Here is a 27,028-nt window from a genome sequence, read left to right on the forward strand (position 1 = left end):
ATGTATTGCTTGAACACTACAAAAAGAAAAACGGGATTCAAAGTGCACATGGCAGCTCTCGAGCACCGAAATTAAACAGTGATTCACAGTAACAAAAAAAGTAGACATATGATCGAAGACCTTACATAGCAAGAACTTGTAAAACTCAAAAAAATTCGTCGTAATTAGTTTTGTGTGTACGCACGATGGGCAGTCTGTATATACCAGGAATAGTAATAGGATAATCCTTAGGATGAAGTATTACTATAGTGGGCAGGACGGTTTAACCCTAATCCTACTCGCTTGACGTTCGACGCACGTACTGTAAACGTCCGCCCAAAGTGCCATTTTCTAAACCGGCCTGCTTACAATCAATGTAACTTATTATGCACCACTTTTCTGTGACCATATTTACAATTCATAGTAATTAAAATAACCAGCAATCACAACTTCAATTCAAACTCCTTGGTTTTGTAATTATTAGCCGCAACCATTAGTAATTTATTGTAGTAAGTTACATCTAAACTTTAAACACGGTTTACGCTCCAGGCTAATCATGTGTACGCTTATCCGCAATTTCCGTCTTCAAATATTTATATGCGTCTGCTGGATGAATGTATATTTTCAGTAGAACACCTTGTTCCGGTCTAGATAACAATGCTTTGTAAGAAAGCAATCAAATTTAATGTAGCGCCTCACGAATCAAACACAAAAACATATCGCAAACGAAAACATCTAGACACCCTTTGCGATCGCCAGATGAGAGAGAAAAATTGGCTCAGATCTCCAAAGGGAGATGAGAGGTTGAGGGCAGCATATTTTGTTGCCAAGCGATGAATGGAGAGGAATTTTACGACTACTCTCTAAAAGAAAAAAGAAAAGTGAAGTCTTTACTTGCAGCAGAAAACAACTCTTCGTCGGTGGTGGACAAAAATTGTATCATGAATCAAAAAGAAGACCAAATAAAATCATTATCCTCTTCACCTAATCAAGAAAATGCTCTGAATTGTTCGCATGTTTAAACAGTAGTCTCAATCGCTCACGCGTTCAAGACCATCCCGAATCATTAAAGGCTATGCCAGCTGAGACGCAAGCCTATGTAGCTCTGCGAATATTTTAGGTCTCCTGTAAGCGCTGATGAATAGGATAGGTTAAAACCTTTGTAAATTCAGAGCTTGTGGTCAGGCTATAAATGCAATATTTTTGAATAGTTTGGAGTCTGACAAGAGTCTGACAATTGGGAAGGCACGAGTTTCTAATTCATAACTGAGCAACGACCACGATTATCGGTTGTAAAACTTGATGAATTGCATAGAAAATTTGCACAGAAAGAATTCGCTTATAAATCCACTTCTTTTGACACTTTCTAGAGAATTTAAGGAGAGTCATCGCTCGGGATGATGGTTATCGCGTATAAAATGTGAGCCGCATGAGTTGGAGGACCCTGTTCTACTTAAAAATATTGTTCCGTACACATTCACTACGGCATCATAGAATAGACAATTGCATCCTAGACTGGTGAAACAATATGGCAAAACCTAAAGTTTTAGTTGTGAACGACATTACAACTGATAGACAGCCATTTCTAGAGTTCCAGAAAAAGTTTGAATGCATTGTAAGTTTTTTGGACATCTTGGATTACACATTAACAAGAACAAGCGGTACCATCCGACAACGAAAGAGCAGTTTGCGCTTGACATGCAGAAGCCTGAGTACTCAGATATCCAAGCGGTGTGGAACATGTTTTATGGATTTATAGTAGGCTGACTTGTGGTGCAATGATCCATGATATCTGACGGAGCAGGAGTTTGGCCAAGTGGACGACCAGGTCTACGACGCTCTACCACCGACCGTGAAAGTGTTTTCTATTGGTTCTGTTGGCTATGACCGGTTTAATGTTGCAAAATTGACCGATCTCGGCATCATTTTGACAAACAACCCAGGCTTGGGAGCCGGCGCTGTCGCAGACATTGCGCTATATCTGACCTTGTCGACGTTTCGGTTCTTGAGTGTGTTTGAGCACTCGCTTCGACATGTCGGACAACTGTTTGACGCGCGCAACGGGCTGAACTCGGACAGATTTGAGAACGGTATTCCCGCAAAGCCTGAGGTGGCAAAGTTCGGATTTGGCGATAATGTCGGTGGCAGAGTTGTCACCAGTCCGCATGGAAAGCGGTGTGGTGTTATTGGGTATGCAGTATTGCTTGATGCGATAAAAAGATAATGCGCTAATTAATAGAATGGGTGCTATCGGAAAAGAGATTGTCGGTCGAATGAAGGCCATTGGGATGGAAATCCATTACTACACACGAACGCCGTTGACACAGGATGCGCTGGACACATTGCCAGTTATGGTAGCTCACGATTCAGTAGAGGATTTACTGCCAGTGTGTGATGTAGTTATACTAGCAGTCCCTCACTCCCCAGCCACTCAGCATCTGCTAAATTCAACCTCTCTCAGTCTGCTGCCTCATGGCGCACGAGTTGTAAACATCGGTCGGGGCGCATTGATCGACACTGAAGCACTTTTGGATGCACTGAACACGGGACAAGTGTCTGCGGCTGGTCTGGACGTGTTTGAAGGTGAGCCTGGGATTCATCCTGGGCTGCTTAACAGATGGGATGTGACTATTCTGCCACATGTCGGCAGTGCGACTCTAGACACCGTCATCGAAGCTGAAGATAGCGTCATGAAAAACATCGAAAACGTATTGATGGGAGGCGATGGGCTGACGCCTGTGAACAAGGTCAGTTAGAAGCAAACTCGATAATGTCAAAATCTGGATAGACCATTTTTGCAGATGACTTATTTTCAACTGAAAATAGACGTAGCAATTGTTCGCTTTGATGTTTTCCTTCAGGACAATTTGGATCAATAATTCCAACTGGAGAATGCTTCAGTTTGGCAGAAGAACCGAGTCCGTAGATTAATGTGTGCGCACCATTGATGAATGTTCCACAAGCTCTGAATGTCAGACTAACCCGGATTCCTTTGTCTGGTCTGCGTTTAATGCCATGTAAATACGTTGCATTTGTGTCCAATCCCATTACCAGCATTGAATTATGGGGCAGCTCGAATGTCTGTTTCAATCGACTCGGACTTCGCTCTTTTTCACGAAATATCAGTTCACGGACATCTCCAATCGAAACGTTCACAATGCTTGTATTCGGGATCAAATCTATTGTTTTGTCGGCATGTTCCGAGATGTAATCTCTACCTGATCGATACTGTTGGATCAAGACGTGGTTAAGTTCATGCCCAACAATTGTGCTCGCGACTTGCGCGACTCGGGTAATCAAGGACGAGAACTGAACTGGCTCGATAAATCGGTCTTGTGGATGTCGATAGAGCGGCATCCACCCATCGTTATCGCGCTTGGCTTGAACCTGAACCAGGCGCGGAACAGTCCCGCCGTGATGTTCCATCTCAACCCACGCGTCAGACGCGACTAGCTCATTAAACACGTCACGCGCAACTACTGGATCTAGTGCATCATACACTAAATACGCGTCCTTACCTGAAGCAACAATAGCCGCGTTTGTTTCCATATTAAAATGAGTCCGTAGTTTTTGTCTCAGCTCACAAGTTTTTCACTTGCAAACCCGCTTCCAACCCCGCATTTTTCTATTTTGTCTTGGCCTCATTTTGGCGCTTAACGCAGCCTCCCCCTCATGTAACAACAGAAATACTGAGACATTCGGTCATCACCGCTTTTTCTTAATTTTTTTTTTCACGTTCTCGTCTTTTTAGTGCCGTTCTCACCTCACAAACTGAGGATCATTTTTCTCGTGTACAATATTTATAAGATATGAAGATATAACTAATTATAAATTATGCAATTAAACAATTTATGATACAGATAAAACGCCTCTTTTCAAACATTAAAACAAATATACAACGCCTCATGATTCTTTAACTTATGGTACACCTCCTTCATTCTTTCTGCCTAAGCAAGCCCACTTGACTCACTTGAACCGCTAGATCGCGACTCAAACGACGTGGTAGACTCGTTTAGTGACAAACCGTTAAACCCTATTGGTACGTCCCGATCAGAATCATCGTCCTCATCAGCATTACCAGCATTGCCAAAATATCCATCAGGACCGATGACGTCGTCGTATCCAGGTGGTGGTGTCACCAATAGAGGTGGTGGCGTATCGGCATCAAATGGAGGTGGATTAACCGACGGCCGACGCAGTAAATGAATTGGCCGTGCTTGCTCAACTGGTTGTTCAGGTTCATTAGCGAGTCGCATGCATGGGCAAGGAGGAAGTGCTGCTGAAGAAGAACTGCCGTATTTATCGTATACCGGTAATGAGACATTAGCGGTTGTACATCGGCACGACAATAAATGGAAAGGCGAGTCAATCGAGACTTCGAAATGTCGTCGTTTAGACGGATCATTTATGTCGGTCTTGCTTAGACGTAGAACAACCTTGATCCAGTGATGCACTTTAATGTTGCCGTACGTAGTATCAGGATGAAGCTTGCGTGACTCCTTTGTGGCAACATTGCAACCTGGAATTTTTGCGTTTAATTCAAACTCAATCGGACCAGCCGTCTCTGCACCATCGTCCAGATCTCCAAGCAGGTTATCGCTACCTGATCCAGACTCTGGCTGATATTCATACAACAAGTACTTGCGCACAGGCTCAATCCGATGAACTTTCTTGTTGCGGCAGAAATATTCAGTGTTCTCGGTAACCATGATTCGAATTCTGTGACATCTGACCTTTGCCAATGGAGTCAACTTAAATGCAACTGGAATTGTGCTTCCAATAGGGAAAGCCTTGCCTCCAATTACAATATCGTAATGCAATTGATCTTCCCAGTTTCTAGACACAACAATTGGCTCGCCACTCTCGAGCGAAGACTCAGCTGGAGTTCGAATAAGAGTCACCGACTTCTTTCCATTCAATTTGGACTTGAACGCACCAGGTCGCTCGATCGATGCTTCCAGTTCATATCGAACCCAACCCAAGTTGCATTCAATTGACTCTGGAAGAGAAGAATCAATAGCAAGCTCAAAATTGTACATGTATTGTCCAGGAGGAAACATTTTGTATCCCTTTGAAGCAGCTTCAGTGACATCATCCATTGAGTCATTTCGTGATCGACTAGACGATCGACGACTACCGTTTGCCAGTCTGTCGGTCGAAAATGACCTCCGACCAAGCGATGAGCTACGCTCGCGCTCGCGAAGCAGCGATGGAAGAGACGGGGTATCAGGCAAAATGTCACCGTTGGAGTCAACTACTCTATCTGCGCCAAATGAAGGATCGGGGGTAAAGTGGGCATTGTAGCACGGCCACAAATGCGAAATCAATTCTTTTTCTTCGCTAAATTCGTCCTTAGCAGGGGGAATTCCTGTAATAAAATGTTAGTATAAAAATTGGCACACGAGTGACAAAAAATACCTTCGGGCCATTCGGTTCGTGCTTTACCAGCAAATGACAAATTGATTGCTTTGATTTTGGTTGGTTTGTTAATTTGAACGTGAAGAGTTCCTCTTAGCATAGCCGGCATGCGTTGTGTATATTCTGAGCGTTCAAATCCTTGCAAAAACAGAATTGGCTCTGCCAAAGTAATCGATATGCTCAGACTGCCGGAGTTGGTAGATGCGATTGGGGGATCTACCTCAGGCAACGTTGTCGGCGACAGCGCTGGAGAATTGAGATTTGTTTGAGAAGTCATTCCTGATTGTGCGCAAAGTTGCGGTGATAATGGTGGCGATGGTGGCCCGTTAAAAGCAGGCAAATACGTAAAATCAGTGGTCGATGAAGATAAATCAGTTAATTGATACAGGGTTCTCTGATGATAAGCCGCAGTATGATTAACTTCTGAATGATATGGAGGAGGAGATACTCTGAGTTGTTTCCGTCTATGAGATGTCGTAGAAGAAGAAGATGATGATGACGATGATGTTGAAGAGTTATCTGAAGAGTGAAAAATAGCTTGCTTAAGAAAGCGACGAGAAAAGACAGAACCGGCCATAAGCGGAACTTTGTGAGTGACAAAATGTGCGGCGGGCACTAGTGGCTGAGTCTGTGGTGGGTTAGGGGAAGTAGTTGAGTGACGTAGTAGTACGTTTTGTAAACAAAATTGAGCTGTACTGTTTTTTGACTCTCTTTTGTAGTAAGGTCTTCGAGGTACGTGTGTGTGAATAAATAAGTCAAAAGGTGGTAAGTCGAGAAAGTTAATGAAGAGATCAATTGAGTGGGGATCGACGGATATAAGTATTAGTGCGGGCCCATTGTTATACAGGAGTTTGAGAACGCGCTGTCTAGGTCCTGCACACCGTGTGTAAATGCGTGCGTGCAGTTGTGGTACATAATAAATTTTTTAAAGCCCGAACACCAAAAGCGGAGCGAGCCGCTCGGGAGAGGCGTGCGCGCACGTTCGTTGTTTTCAGTTGTGACGATATAATTGAAGGTTTTTAGACTGGGAGTAGAAGTCTTAGCCGCGAAAAAAGGTTAGACCGACAAGGTCTAACTAAACCCTTGCCCTTGTCCAAAAGTATCACTCTCTTCTTTACCTCCGGCCATGACTCATCGTTAATTTTTCACAACTAAACTACAAAGTACTTAATAGTACTATGTAGTATAATTCATTATAATTTAAATTTATAATAGTCAGACAATATACTCTGAATCATTAAACATATTTATTAATCAAACGCTGTGTACTATTTCAACAGCAATTGAGTCACAAGTAACAAAGTTCTAGACCAAGAGCACAAAACCCTTGGAGTATGTAAACAACTCATAGCTACACCATCTGCAACAGCACACAAAAGTCGGTTCCCCTGCGTTCGTTTAAAACTGGTAACATCACGTCATTAGAATTGAAGCTCTGGGATAGAAAGCCTTTGTCTTTTTACTTCATTTTAGCTGGGCTGATTTCTTCCGATAACCTTGTGTCCAGGCCATTTGATCTAGACCAACTCAGTCGTGACTAATACTATTGACACGATAATATATATTCAATTGCAATTAACACAATTAACATAAATCATCCCTACTGAAATTCGCCCATAAAACTTTGGAAAAAAAAAAACTTGTGCGGCGTGTTATATGTAAAGTAAAGTCCGTTTGGGTCCGGCTGGTTTTTTTTTTGTGCCAATTGTGGTAAATCCTCCCTGAGCAAGCCTCCGCGATGGCAGAACTTTAATTGAACGCCTCCGGCTTCTCTGTCAAAACTTTTGACGGACATTAGAATACCAATTTTGGAGCTTCCAGATTTTAGACTCTGGAATTGACAGACTATGCATTCCGATGGAGGGTGGAGAGTACTTCGCAGAAACCTTCAAGGTATAGATTACCATACATCGATAATTCCACGTGCAAACTGGGGTTTCTTCATTGTACAATTTCTTTGGCCTAAAACTGTCTAACTTTTATTCTGATAGCTAGGCATCTCTACACCACGTCATTTACCATGACTTCATGGTACCATTATGTCAAAAGCATCTTTCCACGATCGCAGCACGAATGTTCTTGGATTCTTTCCTTTGACTGCGGGACGATGCATGGTGGCGTTCAATACATTAAGGGTACACTAAACCAACAAGGTTTCGGCAGTGATTGACAATTGAAGTTAAGCTTACAAGAAAACGCCGAACTAGCGGACTTTGCCTATATCTAGTAATCTGATCAGGCCTGTGCGTGTGCGGACCGAGGCGGCTCAAAAAATTGCCTGTTTTAGTAATTTGTATAAGTACATTGCTATATTAGTAAGTTCTGCCCTAAACGCAACTAATTATAGTACTGCTGCACTTAAGTCCGCATCACTCCGTTTACCCAAAACTGTTAAATTTCATCGTTGTCTTGATATTACAAATCTGGAATCAAATTGAATCGGCTTATGAGAGCATCGCGTGTTTTCGCTCTTTGTTTATCTTATTTCCGTTTATTCTTAAAATTAACGGTCTAGTCGTGCTTTAAGCCACTCTGATGCTATATTTCTTGGTGTCGTCTGATGATGATTACTGTCCGTATCTAATCTAGCCCACGGCAGATAACGAGATGAAGTGCTGATGTAATCATGCGGGGTAACCTGCTCCCACTGAATTTGCATTCTGTTCTTACTCCGCTTTTGTTTCTGGCTTTTTTCTAACATGGCCTGACTATCGCGTATAGTGCAATCTCGCATTTTAACCGACTTCTTCAATTTGTCGCTTTATCATTCATTGTCTGAAAAGAAAACGATAACGACACTTTGTTGACGGATCATACTCTACGCTAACTCCTGATCGTACGTAACTGCCGCCTGCAGATGACTAATTCTGTCTTACAGTTTTTACCCATGACGCACTCAGTTAGTTCACAAGAATTTGTGGCACTTAATTTAATAACGCGTCCGTTTTTGTATTACGCGTCCGCTCATGCGCGTTCATGTGGGCTCATGCACCGTACGATATTTGCTGCTACCCCTGAACAGAGAGCCCTGGATTAGGTCTTCTAACTCTAGTTAACGATCAGTCTACGAGTTCAACAATCAGGACTATAAGTCATCGAATAATTCTGACCTCTACTATGTTACATGCGCCAACAACCACGATCTCGCATTTCGTATCCCGTTAAATTGATCAGCACAGAAACGGATTACGTACAGTCTCAAAACTTTCTTTCATAATCAATATAACGCTCCAACTATGTATTTTTCTTGATCGTGAGAAATTTCATCAATAGGATATATATTCTTTGATGTTTCCTGAGTTTTTTTTTTTTTTTTTTTTGGATTTTCGTCGTGCTTATGACACTTTCGTCTGATTGCATCGAGTTTAAGATTTCTGCCTGATGCTTAGAAATGCCTATGTTATCAAATGATTACGTTATCGGACATTTTCTATTACAATGCCGCTTGCAGCTGGCAAGTTTTTGATACCGTCAGCTTCGAAAAGCTTTTTTAGGTCTGAAAATGTTTACCAGCATCCAGAGCTTTGTATGTAATTCAAATGAGCAAGATATTTTAGGCAAAAACACAGCGCTTTAGCAAATTCGTTAAAAGAGCCAAAACACTAACTAACTTTTATCGCTCAGCAGAAACTGATTTCTTACTCGCGATAGAATGGCTGTTTCTTTGCCAATGAGTTCTTTGAGGACACAAATGAGGGTGTTGTATCGTACGCGTATGTACGATTTTACTCCTAGTGCTCTATGGATATAACGAACTAAAATATGCTTCACTATTTCACGTAGGAACGAAAATGAAAGATATTCAATACACAGTATAATTCAATTCTCCAAGCGATTTCAAGTTCTCGAGCTACATGTTAGTTTATCACGCCGTATTACTATTTCGTCCCGTAACTTAATGGTTGTATTTCCATTGCCGTTACCAGCTCTACTAAATTATTGAATATCTTGCAGTTCCTCGTCCCAAAATTCAAGCTCGAAATCTGAATAAACTTCCATCTCTACTGGTTTCAGATTTCTCTCGCACGAGGTCCCTTCAATCACAATCTCAGGTGTGTTGTAATCGCTCTCTGTGACAACGTCAACATGCCTCAGGGCTTTAATGACCGCCCGGTCTCGTTTATGTCTTACGACAACACTCTGGTGTACGCGCTCGTGTGTCGTATATTGCGCCGTTTCGATTGATTGCTGGTCTTTGGTAATTGGGGCATATCCCCCCACATTTCGCGTGCCTCTGCCCAGGGATATATAGAGCTTCGAATTGTCGCCTATGGGTCCCATGTTCCAAGGTGCCATTTCAAGATCACCGGACTCTTCTTTTGCTCTATTGGCATGCCTTAAGATTTCGCCATCATATCTAGATTTGGCACTAAGAATATCCTCATGAAGGCGGGCTATATCAAAATCAAGCATATCTTTACATTGAGCAATCATCCAAATCAAAGTGCCGTCAGAAAGCACATTGGCAGTTTCTGTTTCTGATCTCACTTTATCGCTGACAGTTGCCGTATCATCCAAGTAATGCGTCAGCAAATCGGTACCCATGATTGATTTCGACATGTTACCTCCACCAATATTGATATGGACACCTGTAAACCAAGTTTGTTTGTAACGTTCAGGATGTTTATCAAATTCAGATCCCTTGGGGAAGAACCAGAGTGTGGGAATATACGGCTCCCGGGCTTCTTCGAGTGCGAGCGCATGAAAAGCGTGCTCAACGCCAGCGCTCAATTGCAAATTCATAAATTCGTATTTTTTGTGATCTGAAGAAGTATGCGGTATACCAAGTGCTCCGACAGTATCAAAGCAACCAAGAACTTTCACTTTGAGGTTTTCAGTATACAGCACACCGTTTTCCTTCAACTTGTTTTGTGCGACCGCAAATTCGCCGGATCGATAGGCAGCGTACGCACTTGCAAACTCGGACATTCCAGTTTTCGTGAGAATTCCAAAGTCTAAAATAAAACTGCAAAGTGCGCGTACCATATAAGATCCTCGACTAAACCCAAACAAAAATATCTCATCGCCTTCTATATAATTGTATGCGAGGGATGCGTACACGTCCGCAATCTGATCAATAACAGCACCTGAGCAGTATTAGTTCATACCTCGATTAATCTAATGTACTTCTATACCTCCGCTAATTTTGTCTAGCCAGTTACCTGTTGTTCCTAGACCATAATGATAGAACGTCATTTGATACTTTCCCGAGTCCGTAATTGGTTTGATGGCACGTGCAAGACGCGAAATGTTGGACGGAATCGCATATCCTTGACGTATAGAATCCTCCCATGTTCCTGTTCTCTGTTAATGCTCAAAATACATATATTAAAGGTTTAGACGTACCATCGCAAAGTAGCACTATTCGCTTACTCTTTGAAAAATTAGGTGGCAAAAGATTCGGACTACTTTCACCACTCATAATGATCAAATATAAATCAATGTTGAACAGAATTAAATGCGGCCCAACAAAGCCTTATAAGACATCAAAAAGCGTCCGGCGGCTGAACTGATATGCGACCTCCGACAACAAATCCAAACGTCACCTTACTCGATAAATTCACATCTTTCGTAGCTATTCAGCCAGTTAAGGTTTTGATTGACTTTCCTTTATTATTTCGTCATCTGAACGTATTTTGAATTCGCGTCAGTTGTGTCATTGTGCTTTTGATTCGTAAAGAGATTCGGATCATCTTCGAGGTTAAGGAGTATGGTCAGTGCTGTATTAATCGCCGCAGACTATTCGGCGAGAGTTTATTAGTTCATCGCTAGGCTTACTAAAATGTGTCTACCGTGCTAACGATATCACGATGTCCAATAATAATTTCTCTTGTGTGAAAAGTAATTTTTGTATAACTCTTTGTATACATCCATATAAATATCTTTGAAGTAATCCAAAACATCTTCTTTTTCCAATATCGCTCTAATGCTCGGACCAACTTCGTACGCTCAAATGGACTTTTTATTACAGTAACAGTCAAATACAACTTTAACAATGCTGTTCTACAGCAACACAGCACTATTTTAATCACATGTTCTCTTCTAGGTTTTTTTACGAGCTTAAGAAGACAGACTGAATTAAACACAGTTCAATGATCATTCAGACTGTGCTGTCTGCTGTAAAACTGCCCAAAAAATGATATAGCTTACAGCTTCGCTTAAGCCACAAATCTGCTTGATTGTTCTTATCGAAATCACAGCTTAGAGCTAGAATCTACGTTAATTTGTTAAGTTAAATGGTGATGCAGATTCTAAGTTGTTGAACATTTGTGCACCGAATCAGCACGTAGTAATGTCAGCGTATAAAATGCTACAAATGTCTGATTTGTATGGCCTTGTATGGCCTAGTATTAGCTGCAAAGTATAGCATTGACCGCAGAATAGTCAGTAGATAATTAGTATTTTTCAAAAATAAGCTGAACTATTTATATGCGTAGAATCCAGAGTGAATTGTATCGTACGTAATAAATTGGGAACTGCAAGGAGTTGACATAACTGAAAAATTGCCATAGACCATTTAACTTATAAATTAGGAAATTTAGTTTGAATAATTGCAACTTCAAAATTACGTAAATTATTCCATGGAGGTGAATTCGTCAAGTTGTCTATTGAAATTGGTGATGATGGCATGGTGTACGATGGGCGTTCAAATGACTTGACTATAAGGAAGGACTTTAAGTCACGGGACATGGAATTTATAACAGTGTCCGGAGAGCATTGTGCCTATGTGTTAATTTATGGGTTCTGATCGTACGACAATAATCTTATAACTTATTATGTGGTTATTTATATGCATCTATTTACGTTGTATTTAGAAAAGAACTTATTATGTAAAGAGTTTGCTATGTGGATGTATTTTGAATATTAATCATAGAAAGATACAAAACATTTAAGACTAGTAAGTAGTAAGAATATCAAACCCCTTAGACCGCGTGTGATTGAGCGAGACGTCCGGGTAACACGTTGACAGGGATATATATGGTGAAATCGTTCGTACTATCGCGTCTGCCATTTCAACAATGGCGAGTTTACGATGCTTGACAGTCTTTAAACAAATGCATGATTTTATGCAAATGCAGTCTACATAAAATAAAAAATAAGTTACAATATATTTAGCGAATGTCGACGCATTGTTACTTTCACAAAGTTTTGATCCGGAAGTTAGCGTAGTAGTCGCAATCTGTCTGTATCTACCCGTGGCTGCTACGTAAGGTTTATTGTGAAATGTCTACAACTTAGCACATGTAATTAAACCTGGGGACTGTCAGGTACAGTTCATTCTAATACTCTGGCCCTATACTTTTGAACTTGCGGCTGTTGCTTTAACACAGAGCTTAATGCTTTGACGTACGGTCTAAAATGTAAAGCATTGGTGTTGGTACCTAACCCCTGAATTGGTACGCACGCAACAATCGTGTCTTAGACTAATGAATGACCTACAATAAGCTTGATTTGGCAGAAAACACGCAGCGCGTCTTTGCCTTTCTTAATTTCGACCTAAATACGCCAAGAAACGCTAGTTATTATTAATATTATAATTGTTTGATTATTTAACTTAACTATTAACTATCTTGATACTATAATTAAATTAATATTATACAGTTAATACTGATATAATAACGTGATCACATTCTAAGCAACCAATTAACCGCATTCTTTGGTCCTATAGCATATGCTTTTTAGCCTAGTCGCGCAAGAAAATTATACGCAGAAGCGCAGACTGTCAAAACAAATCAACAAATGTGTATTGCGAAATTAAGTGCAAGCATTCTTGCGTGCATCTGCCGAGCGTGATCCCACTACCACTGATTCTGTTTCGCCAAAACATGACAATCGTTCGTGATAGTCGTACATAAGCGACAGGACGGTTTGTATTAATTCTACTAGCTAGAAGGCTTTAATTTTATGATACAATACCCGGCTAGCCTTTGCTTTGTTCAAAAATGCTGTTTCAGACGTTCTGGTCAAGTGCAGTATTGTTCTGTGATTCCTTCTTTTGAGTCCAGCCCCTGCAGAATTACTACTTTCGCTCCGTCTGATTGAAATGAATGGTACTTTAAACTGTCTCCTTCACATTCTTTTCCTTTGTGGCCGGATGCATAATCTTTTCTACGACCTCATCGTCGGGTGAGTATGCAAATTTTGATTTGGCTCTGATTCTAGCACCATAGAAATAAAACAAATACGGAATCAGGCAGCAAGCCAAAGAGAGGAAAGCCAACAACGTCCCGGCCCATTCGTTGCCAAGTCTGTGGTACATTTGGATTGTGAACAATGGTACTGCAGCGCCCCAGAATGAACGCAGACAAGTCTTTGCGGCAAGAGCGGATGCGGCGTGGTGCTGGTAAGAATCGACAAGATAGTTGTTCGCTGAGTTGTAGAGCAAGCAGAACCCAAGACCGCAAGGAAAGCCCGCCAAACAAGGCCCGACCCAGATTAAACGCGGGTAGCTCGTCCAAGCAAAGATGAACATACCAACCGGCAGCAGCCAACACGCGACCATCATCGGAATCAAGCGGACTTCTGCTGGCGGACGGCCATTGTGCTTATCGACCATTTTTAAATAATGACGGTTCACGAAAGGCGCAATAAAAGCAGACACCAGAACTCCAACGGCAATCGGAATAAACATCAAACCAGTGGGACCGTTTCTCATTCCTTTTCCTTCGTGAAACACGACTGGGAAACTTATGGCATTAAAGACAGCACAAAAACGTATGCCAGACAACATACGCGAAGAAAAACATGTATAACAGTCCGTAGACAACTGACATGTATACCGAAATCAAGAAAACAATTAATTCACGGAACAAGAGAACAAATGGGCGGTAAGCATTGACAGCAATCATTTCGCCAATTGGACGAGGATTGCGCTCCTTGTCCGTAACGTAAGAGCTATCTCCAGTTTCTTTTCTAAGCTTCTTTGCACGACGAGATAGAATTGTTGGGGCATATGTCTCCGGAATGGTAAGGCATACCAAGACGTAAACCAAGCCAGTAAAAATCAACATGACATAATAAATCCATCGCCACGAAGTATGATCGCCAATATAGCCTCCAACAATTGGACCAATACAGGGACCAATGAAAGGCGCAGCAGAGAATGCAGCCATAGCTGTACCTCTGTCTTTATTGTCCCAAATATCGGCAAGAGTGCCACCAACTAAAGTCATAGGAGCCGAAAATGCAATTCCATCAATCAATCGACAGACGAGTAGTGTTCCAATATTTTGGGCAACAGCGCACGGAATAATAAAAACGACGGCAGCTCCAAGCGTAGAAATATAAACAACTTGTCGACCCCATAGCTCAGAAGCAGGAGCAAAAGCCATCGGCCCAACACCTAGCGTGTCAAGAGCAAATCCTGCAAAAAAAAGTTTGCGTTACCTACCAAACCCAATAACAAAAAGAGTGACGGTAAGAATGGCCACTTCGAGAGAGACATCAAAGTATTCAGCAACCGCTTCCAAGTCACCTGTTACAACGGCAGAACCAAATGCGACGGCAAAACAGAGAGCAGCAACAGTCATGGTAATGTACCACTTATACAGCTTCGACCAGTTCTTCGGATTACCAGGGTCATTGGGTGTAAATGTCACAAGCTTGAAACCATCATCGGTGGCCAGGTATCCTGTAGCATGCGGTGACACGTATTCTGTAAGGTCAGCGGTGGAAGACACAACGCCGACAGGAAAATTTGCTGCATCAAGTGGAGAAATGCTCTCATTTGCAGTATGAAGATAAGGCTGATGGCTTTTAGCCAATTCAGCTTTCTGAAAATCTTCTGACGAGCTGGATTCTAAGCTGGAACTTTTTAGTTGTGAGTTTGCAATATCTTCAGCCATAATGTTTGTGTAAAAGTTCAGATAACAGTGAAGAGCAAGTAGACTTGACGATGTCAGAAAACAGACAGGAAAGGGGGAAGTCGGCTTTTTATATCTCTGCCTTAAGTGCAAACAAAATGGTACAGACGACCGGTACCGAACAGAGCTTGGACAGTATACAAGTCTTGTCAACGTTGGTACAACAGTCAATTCAAAACAGGCGCAATGTAAGTCTTTAAGGAATCCTTCATCGTATCAAAAGTATTCATGCTGATCCGCCGTATTCTTGTCATAGTATAAAGCACCGCGTGAACCACCACTTACCGCAGACCCAACTAACGTAAAAAATTAATTTGTTCACATGTGCTATTTCTTCTTCAATCTCCAAAGGAGGTATGTTTTGGCATTTTTCACTGATATGGACATCGGCATTATTTTGAGCATGTGTTAGCGAGACGGAGAAATCACGGCGAGTTTAGAATACCAAAGTGGCACTATTTAGATCTTTAAACTCTAATGAGTCGTAATCCGGCACAATAAACTATCGACAAACCCCGAGATTTTCACAAAAACGCCTACAATATTATAATCAAATCGTTTTGTTACTCCTAATAGCAATTATTTCATATATCCACAAAAAGAAATTTGCACCTGCTGAAAATTTGCTCTCTAAATTGTGTATTTGAGTGATTGTTATTGTTGACAACGAGGGGAAGGATTGCCTATTATCAGCCACATAGGTGTGGTGGGGCTATGCACATGCGATTATAAGGACAACCATTATTTTGTCAGAGATTATGACCATACATTACGCGGGGACAAGGTAGAAGGCGGTACGGGTTAAGTATACCGGCGGAAAAAGACTTTCACGAAGAACTATATACAGACAACGAATCTATATATGGTGAACACAATAGAACAAAATACATTAAACTATAATGAAGCACACCTATATATGGTCAACACGATTCTGTAAATAACTAAGGATTAGCTGTTACAGAACCAACCAATTTATAGTAGCCTAAGGTCACTAGTGCAAGTTCTCCCTCTACCCAATAAGAAATGATGATCCAATGTCAATTATACGAATATCGGACTGTCTGCTGATGCCTTAACCCAAGACCCTACCACCAACCCTTCATATTTCTCACATATTTTTACCGTGTTTTCCTACTCAAACCAGTTCACTTCTTCTGTGTGCTTTTTAAGGCAGAAAACAATTCTGTTTTGTCTTGCATGCGTTATTTGTCTCATAATCTAAATCAGTTTAGTTTAACAATTGACTTATGCAACATGATCTCTAGGGATTGACAGTACGTCTAGCAAATTACTAGACAGAGGCTTGTTTTGAAATCTCCACAAAATATACGTTCATTCATATAAATGCATGCCAGTCAATTAAAGTATTTAAAAAAAACATTTAATTAATGACAATCTCAATTATATCATTATCATTACCGAAACCACGAATGCAAATCAAACCTTCTCTTTGTTGGCAAGTGCGTTATGATGAGCAACTTCCGCAACTTCATCCTCTGGCGAGTAAGCGAACTTTGATCGGGAACGAATGCGGGCACCAAAGAAGTAGAAACCATACGGAATAGCGCAGCACGCCAAAGACAGGAAACCCAAAAAGGTGGAAGCCCATTCCCAACCCATTTTGTGATACATTTGGATTGTGAAGAGAGGAACTGCACCACCCCAGAATGAACGAATGAAAGTCTTGGCAGCAAGAGCTGATGCAGCATGATGTTGGTACGAATCGATAAGGTAGTTATTGCCAGCGTTGTACAGTAAACTGAAACCGACTCCACATGGGAAAGATCCAAGACATGGGCCAACCCACGAAATGGTAGGATAGCTTGTCCACGCGAAAATGAAGATACCAAGTGGAATAAACCAACACGCAATCATCATTGGAATTAAACGAACCTCTGCTGGTGGACGACCGTTGTATTTTTGCGACATCTTGACGTAGTGCTTATTTACGAATGGCGCAATAAACGCAGCAACAATCACACCAACACCAATAGGAATGAACATAAGACCAACTGGTCCATTTTTCCAGTGCTTTCCCTCACCAAAGACAACAGGGAAACAGAAGAAAAACATGTACAATAATCCGTAGAGAATGGTCATGTAGATAGCAACCAAGAAGACAATCAGTTCCCGGAAAAGCAAAACAAAAGGTCGGACAAGGTTTACTCTCATCATCTCACCGATCGGACGCGGGTTACGCTCAATCTCGGTGATATATGAATTGTCACCGGTCTCTCTTCGTAGGTTTGCAGCTCTACGCTTCAGAATAGTTGGGCCATAAGTTTCCGGAATGGTAGTGCAGATGACAACGTACAATACACCAGTGAAGATAAGAAAAGTGTAATAGATCCATCTCCAACTAGTGTGGTCGCCGATAAAACCACCAACGATGGGTCCAACACATGGGCCGAGGAAAGGAGCGGCCGAAAAAGCAGCCATGGCCGTTCCACGCTCTTCGTTCTTCCACATGTCGGCAAGAGTGCCACCAACTAAAGTCATAGGAGCCGAAAATGCAATTCCGTCAATAAATCGAGCGACTAACAAAGTGCCAATGTTCTTCGCAACAGCACAGGGAATGATGAAAGCAATAGCAACTCCAAGTGTGGAAATGTAGATAACCTGACGACCCCAAAGCTCAGAAGCAGGAGCAAAAAACATAGGACCAATACCTATAATGCGTCAATAAAGCAACACCAAACTGAGTGCATAAACTATCTACCAAAACCAATAACGAATAGAGTAACAGTCAGAATGACGACTTCTGTAGAAACGTTAAAATCTTCAGCAACACCGCCGATATCACCAGTGACAACAGCAGATCCAAAAGCAACAGCAAAGCAAAGAAGCGCAACAAGCATAGTACAGTACCACTTGTAACCGGTTGACCAATTCTTTGGGTTACCTGGATCATCAGGAGTGAAAGTGACCAACTTAAAGCCATCATCCTCCGCAATGTAACCGGATTGATGCGGTGAAATGAACTCAGTCAAGTCAGCGGTCGACCGGACAACACCAACTGGGAAGTTAGCAGCATCAAGAGCAGTAATGGACTCTTTCGCCAAGTGAAGATAAGGTTGATGAGAATGCTTAACCGCCTGCTTATACTCTTCGCTTGTAGATTCAGAGTCTGACGTGTTTGCTTTGCTTGTTGAGTCCGCCATCTTTTGAGTGGATATGGAGCGCGTGTCAGAACCAGACAGAAAAAATAGGTAGAAGGACAGAGGACGGGTATGATATAGCAGGCAACAGGCAAGAGAATATCAAAAAAGCTAACAGAATTTACGCGGTAATAGAGCTAATACATGCGCAAGACATGTACCCACCAACCAAGATATAAAATTGTGGGTACGAAACGACTACCATACTGGATGGGGGAAATCAGTGGTTACTGCGGTGTTCGAAATATGCGTTAGTAAGGCAAACAATGGCTCTCTTTACAAATTAGCCCCTGAATTCATTCAGAAGAATTTAGTACCAGTTACTAATAGTAGCCCCGGCTTGGGTCGTCGTATACACTTGACCCCAAATGACAAAATCAAATTGTTTTAACTTTTGATACTTTCACTTTATCTAAGTCGGTATGGTACTGTATTTACTGTACGTACGCATATACAGCACGTAGTAGAAAGGAGCCACCCATAGTACTTTTTTACGAACGATGCGCTTTGCACTAAAATTTGTCAAATTAAATAATATTGGATTTTAGAAAACCTAGTGAGATTCCAGTCTAATAAAGGCAATGAAAGCACACAGCAGTTGTTCCCGCGTACTTGCTCGGTTCAATTGCTCCAGCCACATCGATAAACCTTAAATGGCTCTGCGGCTGAGCCGCAACCTTTTTCGCGCCACGTTTCCCTTTCCTTACCAATTTGAGACTTTCCCACCGGAACCTGGTCGATCTTTCGCAGTATTTTACTCTCAATTGAATGAGAGTTTGAACAAAGCCAAAACCAATGGTACAAGGTGTCTAAAAACTGATTCTGCAATTGTGGGCAACATCTGTCCTTGTTAATATTACATTCAAATCCGAGTGTGGCTTACGGATACACGGCAGGTACGAGGACGGCTAATCGGCACACGATTGAAAACAGAGACCGCACGTCAGAAAATCTCACGAAGCTCTGATCGATCCAAGCATAAACCAAAGATGCTTCGACAGATGGGCTGTTTATGGCGTTTTTGTCTGCTAAATTTAAGTTTAGCAATTTTTTGATTTGGTCTGACTCGGCTTAGCTGGTCGGTTAAGTCGGCCATGGATTTCTGGAGTTTACTACTAAACCCATTGATTATTACAATGAAAACGCTCTTTAGCAATCCATTTCGAGCCGAACAACCGATCACAATGTCTTTCTACTAGATGTTGTCGCACAACGTTGTTCTTTGAATTTAACGTTGAACAATGTATACTCTTAGAGTAATATGGATAAGCCAAATCAATGGGTTGGAGTTAGCAATGCTGTCAGGTTGGGTATCACAAAGTTGGTGGTCACGACTAAGTGTTGTGGTGGTTCAATCCATGACTGAAATGCGTCAAATCGCGCGTCGGACATATCTATAAACGTGATGTATTTACATCTACAGTTCAAATTTTCTATAAAAAAGTGCTGCTATCTTACTTGCATTTCCACTCTTTGCAGCGATAAAACTTGGGCTGAATTGACTGAGTGCGAAAACACTTGCACCTGTCCTGTTCTTTTTTGTGCTCGGTTTCCAAGCTTACACGATTCTAGATCCACGAGACAGTACCAAATACAAGAATAAATTATGTCGAAAGGGCACTATAGTTTGATCTTCCACTACAGACTAATCCTAACTCTTCAAGAGTTTGCAAAGTAAATTTAGCTTGAGCAAATGCCGATGACACGTACGCAAGCTCATCCATCAATCAACTGACATACACGCTTAGTAAATGCATGTAAAACAAGGGTCTTATGTGAACAACATTATATAAGCAAAGGTCTTGTGCTGAAACCGTTTCGTGTCGCAAAGGGTCTTGTATCGATTTTTGCTAATTGGATCTTCTTCCCACACTTTTGATCAAAAGCTGTTAGCTCGATATCACGTTTAAAGTAGTTATTTATACGACATCACTATACTTCGCTCTTACGTAACTTAACAGTCTGTTTCAAATTTTTCTTAAATTTTGTAGTTACGCACTGTACCATAGCAAAAGAAAGGAATTACTAGATTTACTCTATCCTTACTTCAAAATGACTATAGAATCACCCTATCCATGGCAATGTACTTCTTTTTAACCTGGACTATAACAGATGATCTTTTCCAACACGCGTACCCTACAATTTGCACTTTGTTTTCCGTTTTAACAAAGAGAATGTAATAATCTCTCCAATAAATATGCAAAAGTAAAATTAGAACGTAAGGCGCGAAACGCGTCGCAGTAATTCGCGCGTAAAACTTTGATTCTCATCTAAGATTTTTACCCCTCGATTCAATTTACTTCTTCAATCACTTTTTTGAAGACATTCAAAGCACTGTTTCTGTCATCATCAGCAGGACTAGCTTTGATTAATTTTGTTTATTAGTAGTCAATCCTGGAGGATCATAATCATCGCACAAATTCAGTTACTGGCTATCGATTGATTTACAGTAAAGGATCTCACAATGCCTCGAGCATCTACCATACGTATAGTGCGATTAGTCGCAATCGCACTCGTCTTGTTCATAGTCATTTTCAAGTTCACAAAGCCCTCAAGTTTGATGGCCCTGTCACACGCTGCTGGATATCATGATAAGTCAGACGCAGCCGAAACAGTGGCTGCCGCGCCGGCTGCTGCTAGGCCAGCTTCTCAAGATCCAAAAGATGTAAAGGAAGCAAAGGCTGAAGAAAAGATTGCCGCTGCACCTGTTGAGGCTGTTAAAGATGCTGCTGCTGCTGTTGTTGATGCCGCGATCCCTGTCGCCGCCGCCATGACAGGAAATTACGTACGGGCCAACGCCACATTTGTCACTTTGGCCAGAAACGAGGATATTTGGTCGTTGGTCAAATCGATCCGTCACGTTGAGGACAGATTCAACCACAAGTTTCATTATGATTGGGTCTTTCTTAATGACGGCGACTTTGACGAAACGTTTATGGAAGTCACACAGTCATTGATCAGCGGTGAAGTCAAGTTTGGCAAGATACCAAAAGAGCACTGGGGATATCCTGAGTGGATTGACCAGGAAAAAGCTGCTTATACACGTGAAGAGATGCGGAAAAAGCAAATTATTTATGGTGACTCTGTCAGCTACAGACATATGTGCCGATTTGAAAGTGGTTTCTTTTTTGAGCAGGAGCTCATGAAGAACTACAAGTACTACTGGCGTGTTGAGCCTGATATCGTTCTTCACTGTGACATTGACTACGATGTGTTCAAGCTTATGGAGGAGAAGGGATATGATTATGGGTTCACACTTTCGCTTTATGAGTACATTGACACGATCCCAACTCTCTGGGATTCAGTGAAAAAATTTATTAAGGCGCACCCAGAATATCTTGCCGAAAACAACTTAATGGCCTGGGTTTCTGATGACGAGGGAACCACTTACAATAAGTGCCATTTCTGGAGTAACTTTGAAATTGGTAACCTTGATTTCTGGCGCTCAAAGGCTTACAGAGAGTTCTTCGACTTTTTAGATCACGAAGGTGGTTTCTTCTATGAGCGATGGGGTGATGCTCCTGTTCATTCTATTGCAGCCGCTTTGTTCTTACCTCAAGAGAAGGTGCACTTCTTTGAGGATATTGGATACTACCATGTCCCATTCACGAACTGCCCCACAAACAAGGAAGACAGACTTAAGAACAAGTGCTCATGCAACTCGCGAGACAACTTTATCTGGAAGGGATATTCTTGCACTCCTCGCTATTATGACGTTAAGCAACTCAAGCGACCTTCGGAGTGGCACACACAGAGTTAAAATGATAATCCGGTGTAGCTATTTTTCTGGGGTGACATTATCCTGCATGATTTTTATACATGACCAGGTTTTCCAATCGTTGAATAATTCAATACAAACATTCTCTAACTATGACTTTTCGTGGTATTTTTGTTTTTTAGTGTAAATTTTGGTACTTTAAAAGCCCATTCAAGCTGCAAAGATGTGCGTGATTCGATAACCAAAACAATTGTGGTGCTGTTCGCGTTACATGCGCTTTATACAATCCATAGTGCCGGCAACATCTACAAGTTCTTTCGCAATTGCATGTTAACCACGTAAACGAACATGGTCCGCAGTACACAATGCTTTTCTGCACCTGGAAAGGCACTACTTGCTGGTGGATACCTTGTTCTTGACGCCGAAAACTCATCGTTTGTCACAGCACTGTCTGCCAGAATTTATGCGTTGACATCGTCAGTGGAACAGTCTGAAAGCCTTACACCGACTGTTACAGTGACAAGTCCTCAATTTAAAGAAGGTGAATGGTCTTACAGTTTAAATTTTTCAAATCAATCGAATTTCATCAGTGTCTCGCCAACTGACCCGTCTCGCAAGAACCCGTTCGTGTCCTCTGCCTTGACTACTGTTATTAACTATCTGGCATCAACTGGCGCAATTGGCAAAACAAAGATTCTGTCGCTGGCTATCACAATCTTATCTGATAATGCGTACCATTCACAGCCAAATGATTCGATGCCACGATTCAACACTCACTCTTTACCAATTAATGCCGTACCAAAAACCGGTCTTGGTTCGTCGGCAGCGCTCACAACTTCTATTGTCGCGGCACTTATGTCTTTTTATGATTGTAACTTTCAAGTTGGCGCGTCAGAGTCTAAAAGTATTTTGCATAATTTGGCACAAGTTGCTCATTGCAATGCTCAGGGAAAAGTCGGTTCAGGATTTGATGTTGCAAGCGCAGTGTATGGTTCTATTACCTACAGGCGATTTGCGCCGACATATGTGTCTTCAATACTGCAGGCACCGTCTTCAGCTGATTCATCAGAAGAAAGTAGATATTTGGAGTCACTAAAGTCTACAATTGAATCTTCTTGGACTGTTAACACAAAGCCATGCGCAATCTCGCGAGGACTACGCTTGCTTATGGGGGATGTAAGTGGCGGTTCAGAGACACCGTCCATGGTCCAGATGGTGCAAAAGTGGAGAAAAGAAGGCGGTGAAAGTGCTAGAGTAGTGTGGAAGTCCTTGGGAGAAGCTAATGAGAAGTTGATTAAGGCTATGGTTGGCCTTGGTGAGCAGGCAAATACCGACGCGTCAGGATACGACGAACTGATCTCCAAATTTGCGCAGTTAAACTCATTTGAAATGATATCACAAGGGCTCAATAGTGGTAAGATTGGAAATTTGGTTGCTGAAGTGGTAAAGGCTATCCAAGAGATTCGAAGCTTATTGCGGGCAATGACAGCTGGGTCTGGGGCTCAAATTGAGCCTGCTGAGCAAACTGTACTATTAGATGCATGTTCTACCTTGCCGGGTGTGTTGGGTGGAGTTGTCCCTGGAGCTGGCGGCTACGATGCGGTTTGCTTGGTTGTTTGCGAGAGTGCAGTTGACGAAATTGTCAAGGCAAAATCAGGCGTGCTGTCTGCTGTAAAATGGCTCGACCTGCGAGAGGAAGCATCAGGAGTTCGTGAGGAGGATCCCGAATCGGTTTTAAAATATTTGTAATATAGTCGCTGTACCATTACTTGCTAACTAGCAATTGCATAATAAGTCATTTATCATATATACAATGTACACCATAATTGCCTTTTAATATACACCCGACCTTTTACATCATTTGAAACACAGGCTTTTATGCCGACTTTGCAGGTTTCTTAGCTAAACATGTCTGTTAGTTTCTATCTTCATGGTAATTGTAATATACTTACTTCCATACTTCGAGCGAGAAGTACTTCGGTTTGGTACACCACCAAGATCACGACCTCCTGTAGTTTTTGTTAGTCCTTAAGATCGCTAAAACTATGAAATCTTCTTTCCTCTAATTAAATGATATTTTACACCCGGAAGATCTTGTGAACGACCACCTCGGACCAAAACGACAGAATGCTCTTGCGCCTAAAACCTATGAGCGCTCAATAAAAAAAAGTACCAGGACAACATACATTGTGTCCTTCACCAGGAATGTAAGCATAGCAAAGTTTCCCATTCGAGAGTTTGACTCTCGCGACTTTTCGTTGAGCAGAATTCGGCTTCTTAGGCTTCATGGTCGCAACTCGCACGACAACGCCTTTCTTGACCGGCGATCTATCTAGCGACGGTGACTCAGACAACTTCACGGGTCGCTTGGGTTTTCGGGCACCCCTGACGACTTGTCGAAATGTAGCCTGCTGTATTGGTGTGCTCATAAAAGTTCGTGAAGCAAAATGCTGGTTGACGAGCACTCGAGGAAACGGTCGGGCGGCCGGGCGTACTGTGAAAAATCTTCTTAATATGCAACTCATATCTATAAATTTGCAGAAGAAGACCTGCGCAATTGGTTTCTATAGAATTTGATGTCGTAGTTTTGACGACATTTTCCGATGCAGAATTCGTGATGCTTACACTCGAGGGTTTTGTGTCGATTAATCTCAATCAATTGTTCTGGGTGCGAACGGCCACGCCGTGATGGTCTATCTATCTGTGTTCGTGCTTATATTCATTACATCATTCAGCGTACATTGTGTCTGTGAACGTTTGCGTGGCCATTAACTCGGTTATTTTGTTAATTCTTTGACTTTACGCACCAATAAAACAATATTCGTACCGTGAAGCTAAATTTGAGCTTTGATTGACGGATCCAGTGTTACGATGTCATATCCAGCTGCTCCATTGGACCCTATAACTATGCCTTCTCAGAAGCAGAGTAAGTTTATAAAGCGGTTTTGGTATTGAAGTGTTTGGTTATGCTAATCACGACTACAGGAGTGGCCTATTTCTACGATTGTAAGTTTCTACACCCTTCAACCTTTGGCTTAGCACTCTAGTGAAAGTGGTTTTGACTATTGGCATTTCGCATTTGAAAATAGAGAAACTGACATAATGTGTTTGCAGCTGATTGTGGAAACTATGCTTATGGCGCCGGTCACCCCATGAAACCCCATAGAATAAGAATGGCTCACAGTTTGATCATGAACTATGGTCTATACAAAAAGATGGAGATTTATGTATGTTGAGCCATTCTACAGTTATATTCGTATTGGAAATATTCTCTAACGTCTTCACAGCGAGCCAAACCTGCCACTAAGCAAGAAATGTGCCAGTTTCACACCGACGAGTACATTGATTTCTTATCACGAGTGACTCCAGATAACATGGACTTGTTTGCCAAAGAACAAGTCAAATTTAATGTCGGCGATGATTGTCCGGTCTTTGACGGCTTGTTTGAATTTTGTAGTATTAGCGGTGGCGGTTCCATGGGTAAGTCTTCTCAGCTTGTGCAAGCGAATAATCTAACGCTTATGATAGAGGGTGCGGCTAGATTGAATAGAGGGAAATGCGATATTGCGATTAATTGGGCTGGTGGACTCCATCACGCTAAAAAGAGCGAGGCCAGTGGATTCTGTTATGTGAATGGTATGTCGAGCCCTGACTAGATGTACGACATATTAACCCATCGATTTAGATATTGTTCTTGGAATTCTTGAACTGCTGAGATATCATCCTCGAGTTGTTTATATTGACATTGATGTGCATCACGGAGATGGAGTGGAGGAAGCGTTTTATACTACAGACAGAGTCATGACTTGCAGTTTTCATAAATATGGAGAGTACTTCCCTGGAACTGGTGAATTGCGTGATACCGGAATTGGAAAAGGAAAGAACTATGCCGTTAATTTTCCTCTACGAGACGGTATAGATGACGTGACTTACAAGTCCGTGTTTGAGCCTGTGATCACAGCCATTATGGAATGGTACAGGCCTACGGCTGTCGTGCTTCAGTGCGGTGGCGATTCGCTTTCAGGAGATCGCCTCGGATGCTTTAATTTGAGCATGAAGGGTCATGCCAACTGTGTCAATTTTGTCAAAAGTTTTGGTCTTCCTACGCTTGTTGTTGGCGGTGGTGGCTACACTATGAGAAACGTGGCTCGAACATGGACATACGAAACTGGATTGCTGGTTGGACAACTTGTTGGACCTGGTGAGTTACACTGCAACTAATTTTAAAGCTTATACTGACGGTTATAGAAATTCCATACAATGACTACTACGAGTATTATGGACCAGACTATCAATTGGAGGTCAGACCGTCCAACATGCAAAACGCCAATAGCAAAGAATATCTGGACCGGATACGAACCAACGTTTTGGAGAATCTCTCGCGAACCAAGTTTGCACCCAGTGTTCAAATGACCGATGTCCCGCGTGACGCGCCTGAAGAGGAACCCGAAGAGGACACTGAAGAAATCAAGGACTTGAGAGGCAGTCAAGACGCATGGGATTCGCACATCCAAAAAGATGGTGAGCTTAGCGATAGCGAAGACGAAGGCGAGGGTGGCAGACGCGACATTCGCAATTACAAGGGAACCGGCGGGGACACGATCATGCCTGACGCGGAAGATGATGACGATGATAATGACGATGAGGAAGTGATGTCTACTGCGGTTGCTTAAACTGGCATTTGTGGCTTGTCTTCCTTTGTAATTTATTTGACCAATGTACGCCTAGATAGTTAACACAGTTATGTGGCTTTCATTACTTTTGGGTAGCGTCTTTAAATCATAAATTTAGCGAGGCTCTTGAATCATATCAAGACGTCAAAACCCTTACAATTCAACGTCTGTCTCATCCTTAATTTCCGGCCTGTTTACAAATCACTTCACATACGCTGT

General features: G+C 41.9%; 10 protein-coding genes across 10 annotated transcripts; 4 read left to right on the forward strand and 6 right to left on the reverse strand.

Moving 5' to 3' along the window:
• The first annotated feature begins 1,396 nt into the window (after positions 1-1,396).
• V1512DRAFT_265051 (uncharacterized protein) lies at positions 1,397-2,865 on the forward strand. Its single transcript, XM_066916813.1, has 4 exons — positions 1,397-1,594; positions 1,639-1,737; positions 1,784-2,169; positions 2,219-2,865. The coding sequence occupies exons 1-4, from the start codon at positions 1,508-1,510 to the stop codon at positions 2,733-2,735; spliced, it is 1,089 nt and encodes a 362-aa protein (XP_066770651.1). The 5' UTR covers positions 1,397-1,507; the 3' UTR covers positions 2,736-2,865.
• On the reverse strand, positions 2,792-3,528 carry V1512DRAFT_248696 (uncharacterized protein; the record flags this gene model as incomplete). Its single annotated transcript, XM_066914569.1, has 2 exons — positions 2,792-2,821; positions 2,866-3,528. The coding sequence occupies 2 exons, from the start codon at positions 3,526-3,528 to the stop codon at positions 2,792-2,794; spliced, it is 693 nt and encodes a 230-aa protein (XP_066770652.1).
• A 398-nt stretch (positions 3,529-3,926) lies between these two features.
• Positions 3,927-5,674, reverse strand: V1512DRAFT_209740 (uncharacterized protein; the record flags this gene model as incomplete). The annotated part of the gene is made up of 2 exons (XM_066913478.1): positions 3,927-5,347; positions 5,398-5,674. The coding sequence occupies 2 exons, from the start codon at positions 5,672-5,674 to the stop codon at positions 3,927-3,929; spliced, it is 1,698 nt and encodes a 565-aa protein (XP_066770653.1).
• A 3,659-nt stretch (positions 5,675-9,333) lies between these two features.
• On the reverse strand, positions 9,334-10,819 carry V1512DRAFT_254144 (uncharacterized protein; the record flags this gene model as incomplete). The annotated part of the gene is made up of 3 exons (XM_066914765.1): positions 9,334-10,484; positions 10,533-10,694; positions 10,744-10,819. 3 exons carry the CDS (start codon positions 10,817-10,819, stop codon positions 9,334-9,336), a joined length of 1,389 nt encoding a protein of 462 aa, XP_066770654.1.
• A 2,634-nt stretch (positions 10,820-13,453) lies between these two features.
• V1512DRAFT_248699 (major facilitator superfamily domain-containing protein) lies at positions 13,454-15,242 on the reverse strand (the record flags this gene model as incomplete). The annotated part of the gene is made up of 3 exons (XM_066914570.1): positions 13,454-14,084; positions 14,131-14,740; positions 14,789-15,242. 3 exons carry the CDS (start codon positions 15,240-15,242, stop codon positions 13,454-13,456), a joined length of 1,695 nt encoding a protein of 564 aa, XP_066770655.1.
• A 1,368-nt stretch (positions 15,243-16,610) lies between these two features.
• V1512DRAFT_265067 (major facilitator superfamily domain-containing protein) lies at positions 16,611-18,837 on the reverse strand. The gene is made up of 2 exons (XM_066916814.1): positions 17,980-18,837; positions 16,611-17,929 (listed from the first exon to the last, which is right to left on the reverse strand). The coding sequence occupies exons 1-2, from the start codon at positions 18,419-18,421 to the stop codon at positions 16,698-16,700; spliced, it is 1,674 nt and encodes a 557-aa protein (XP_066770656.1). The 5' UTR covers positions 18,422-18,837; the 3' UTR covers positions 16,611-16,697.
• A 1,865-nt stretch (positions 18,838-20,702) lies between these two features.
• Positions 20,703-22,292, forward strand: V1512DRAFT_265070 (nucleotide-diphospho-sugar transferase). The gene has a single exon (XM_066916815.1). It carries the CDS (start codon positions 20,883-20,885, stop codon positions 22,176-22,178), a length of 1,296 nt encoding a protein of 431 aa, XP_066770657.1. The 5' UTR covers positions 20,703-20,882; the 3' UTR covers positions 22,179-22,292.
• Positions 22,293-22,428: 136 nt separating this feature from the next.
• V1512DRAFT_265071 (ribosomal protein S5 domain 2-type protein) lies at positions 22,429-23,973 on the forward strand. The gene has a single exon (XM_066916816.1). It carries the CDS (start codon positions 22,485-22,487, stop codon positions 23,883-23,885), a length of 1,401 nt encoding a protein of 466 aa, XP_066770658.1. The 5' UTR covers positions 22,429-22,484; the 3' UTR covers positions 23,886-23,973.
• Positions 23,751-24,711, reverse strand: V1512DRAFT_265072 (mitochondrial 37S ribosomal protein uS12m). The gene is made up of 4 exons (XM_066916817.1): positions 24,323-24,711; positions 24,199-24,275; positions 24,089-24,147; positions 23,751-24,038 (listed from the first exon to the last, which is right to left on the reverse strand). Exons 1-4 carry the CDS (start codon positions 24,659-24,661, stop codon positions 24,013-24,015), a joined length of 501 nt encoding a protein of 166 aa, XP_066770659.1. The 5' UTR covers positions 24,662-24,711; the 3' UTR covers positions 23,751-24,012.
• Positions 24,712-24,826: 115 nt separating this feature from the next.
• V1512DRAFT_265077 (uncharacterized protein) lies at positions 24,827-27,012 on the forward strand. Its single transcript, XM_066916818.1, has 7 exons — positions 24,827-25,062; positions 25,122-25,142; positions 25,251-25,363; positions 25,424-25,616; positions 25,665-25,772; positions 25,822-26,337; positions 26,385-27,012. The coding sequence occupies exons 1-7, from the start codon at positions 25,008-25,010 to the stop codon at positions 26,807-26,809; spliced, it is 1,431 nt and encodes a 476-aa protein (XP_066770660.1). The 5' UTR covers positions 24,827-25,007; the 3' UTR covers positions 26,810-27,012.
• The last annotated feature ends 16 nt before the right edge of the window (positions 27,013-27,028 follow it).

This window comes from Lipomyces arxii (assembly GCF_038497795.1).
Source record: "Lipomyces arxii strain Phaff 12-163 unplaced genomic scaffold V1512scaffold_12, whole genome shotgun sequence".
NCBI classification, from domain to species: Eukaryota; Fungi; Ascomycota; class Lipomycetes; order Lipomycetales; family Lipomycetaceae; genus Lipomyces; species Lipomyces arxii.

Excerpts from the sequence above, each read along its gene's own strand:
- V1512DRAFT_265077 (XM_066916818.1), top strand. The coding sequence starts at position 25,008 with ATGTCATATCCAGCTGCTCCATTGGACCCTATAACTATGCCTTCTCAG. Across the intron at positions 25,063-25,121 it reads TATGCCTTCTCAGAAGCAGA|GAGTGGCCTATTTCTACGAT; the intron begins GTAAGTTTATAA and ends TCACGACTACAG. Across the intron at positions 26,338-26,384 it reads TGGACAACTTGTTGGACCTG|AAATTCCATACAATGACTAC; the intron begins GTGAGTTACACT and ends TGACGGTTATAG.
- V1512DRAFT_265071 (XM_066916816.1), top strand. The coding sequence starts at position 22,485 with ATGGTCCGCAGTACACAATGCTTTTCTGCACCTGGAAAGGCACTACTT.
- V1512DRAFT_265051 (XM_066916813.1), top strand. The coding sequence starts at position 1,508 with ATGGCAAAACCTAAAGTTTTAGTTGTGAACGACATTACAACTGATAGA. Across the intron at positions 1,595-1,638 it reads AGAAAAAGTTTGAATGCATT|CGGTACCATCCGACAACGAA; the intron begins GTAAGTTTTTTG and ends AACAAGAACAAG. Across the intron at positions 2,170-2,218 it reads AAGCGGTGTGGTGTTATTGG|AATGGGTGCTATCGGAAAAG; the intron begins GTATGCAGTATT and ends GCTAATTAATAG.
- V1512DRAFT_265070 (XM_066916815.1), top strand. The coding sequence starts at position 20,883 with ATGCCTCGAGCATCTACCATACGTATAGTGCGATTAGTCGCAATCGCA.
- V1512DRAFT_265067 (XM_066916814.1), bottom strand. The coding sequence starts at position 18,421 with ATGGCGGACTCAACAAGCAAAGCAAACACGTCAGACTCTGAATCTACA. Across the intron at positions 17,930-17,979 it reads TCTATTCGTTATTGGTTTTG|GTATTGGTCCTATGTTTTTT; the intron begins GTAGATAGTTTA and ends GACGCATTATAG.
- V1512DRAFT_265072 (XM_066916817.1), bottom strand. The coding sequence starts at position 24,661 with ATGAGTTGCATATTAAGAAGATTTTTCACAGTACGCCCGGCCGCCCGA. Across the intron at positions 24,276-24,322 it reads TTCCTGGTGAAGGACACAAT|GCGCAAGAGCATTCTGTCGT; the intron begins GTATGTTGTCCT and ends CATAGGTTTTAG. Across the intron at positions 24,039-24,088 it reads TTCTCGCTCGAAGTATGGAA|CTAAGAAACCTGCAAAGTCG; the intron begins GTAAGTATATTA and ends AGACATGTTTAG.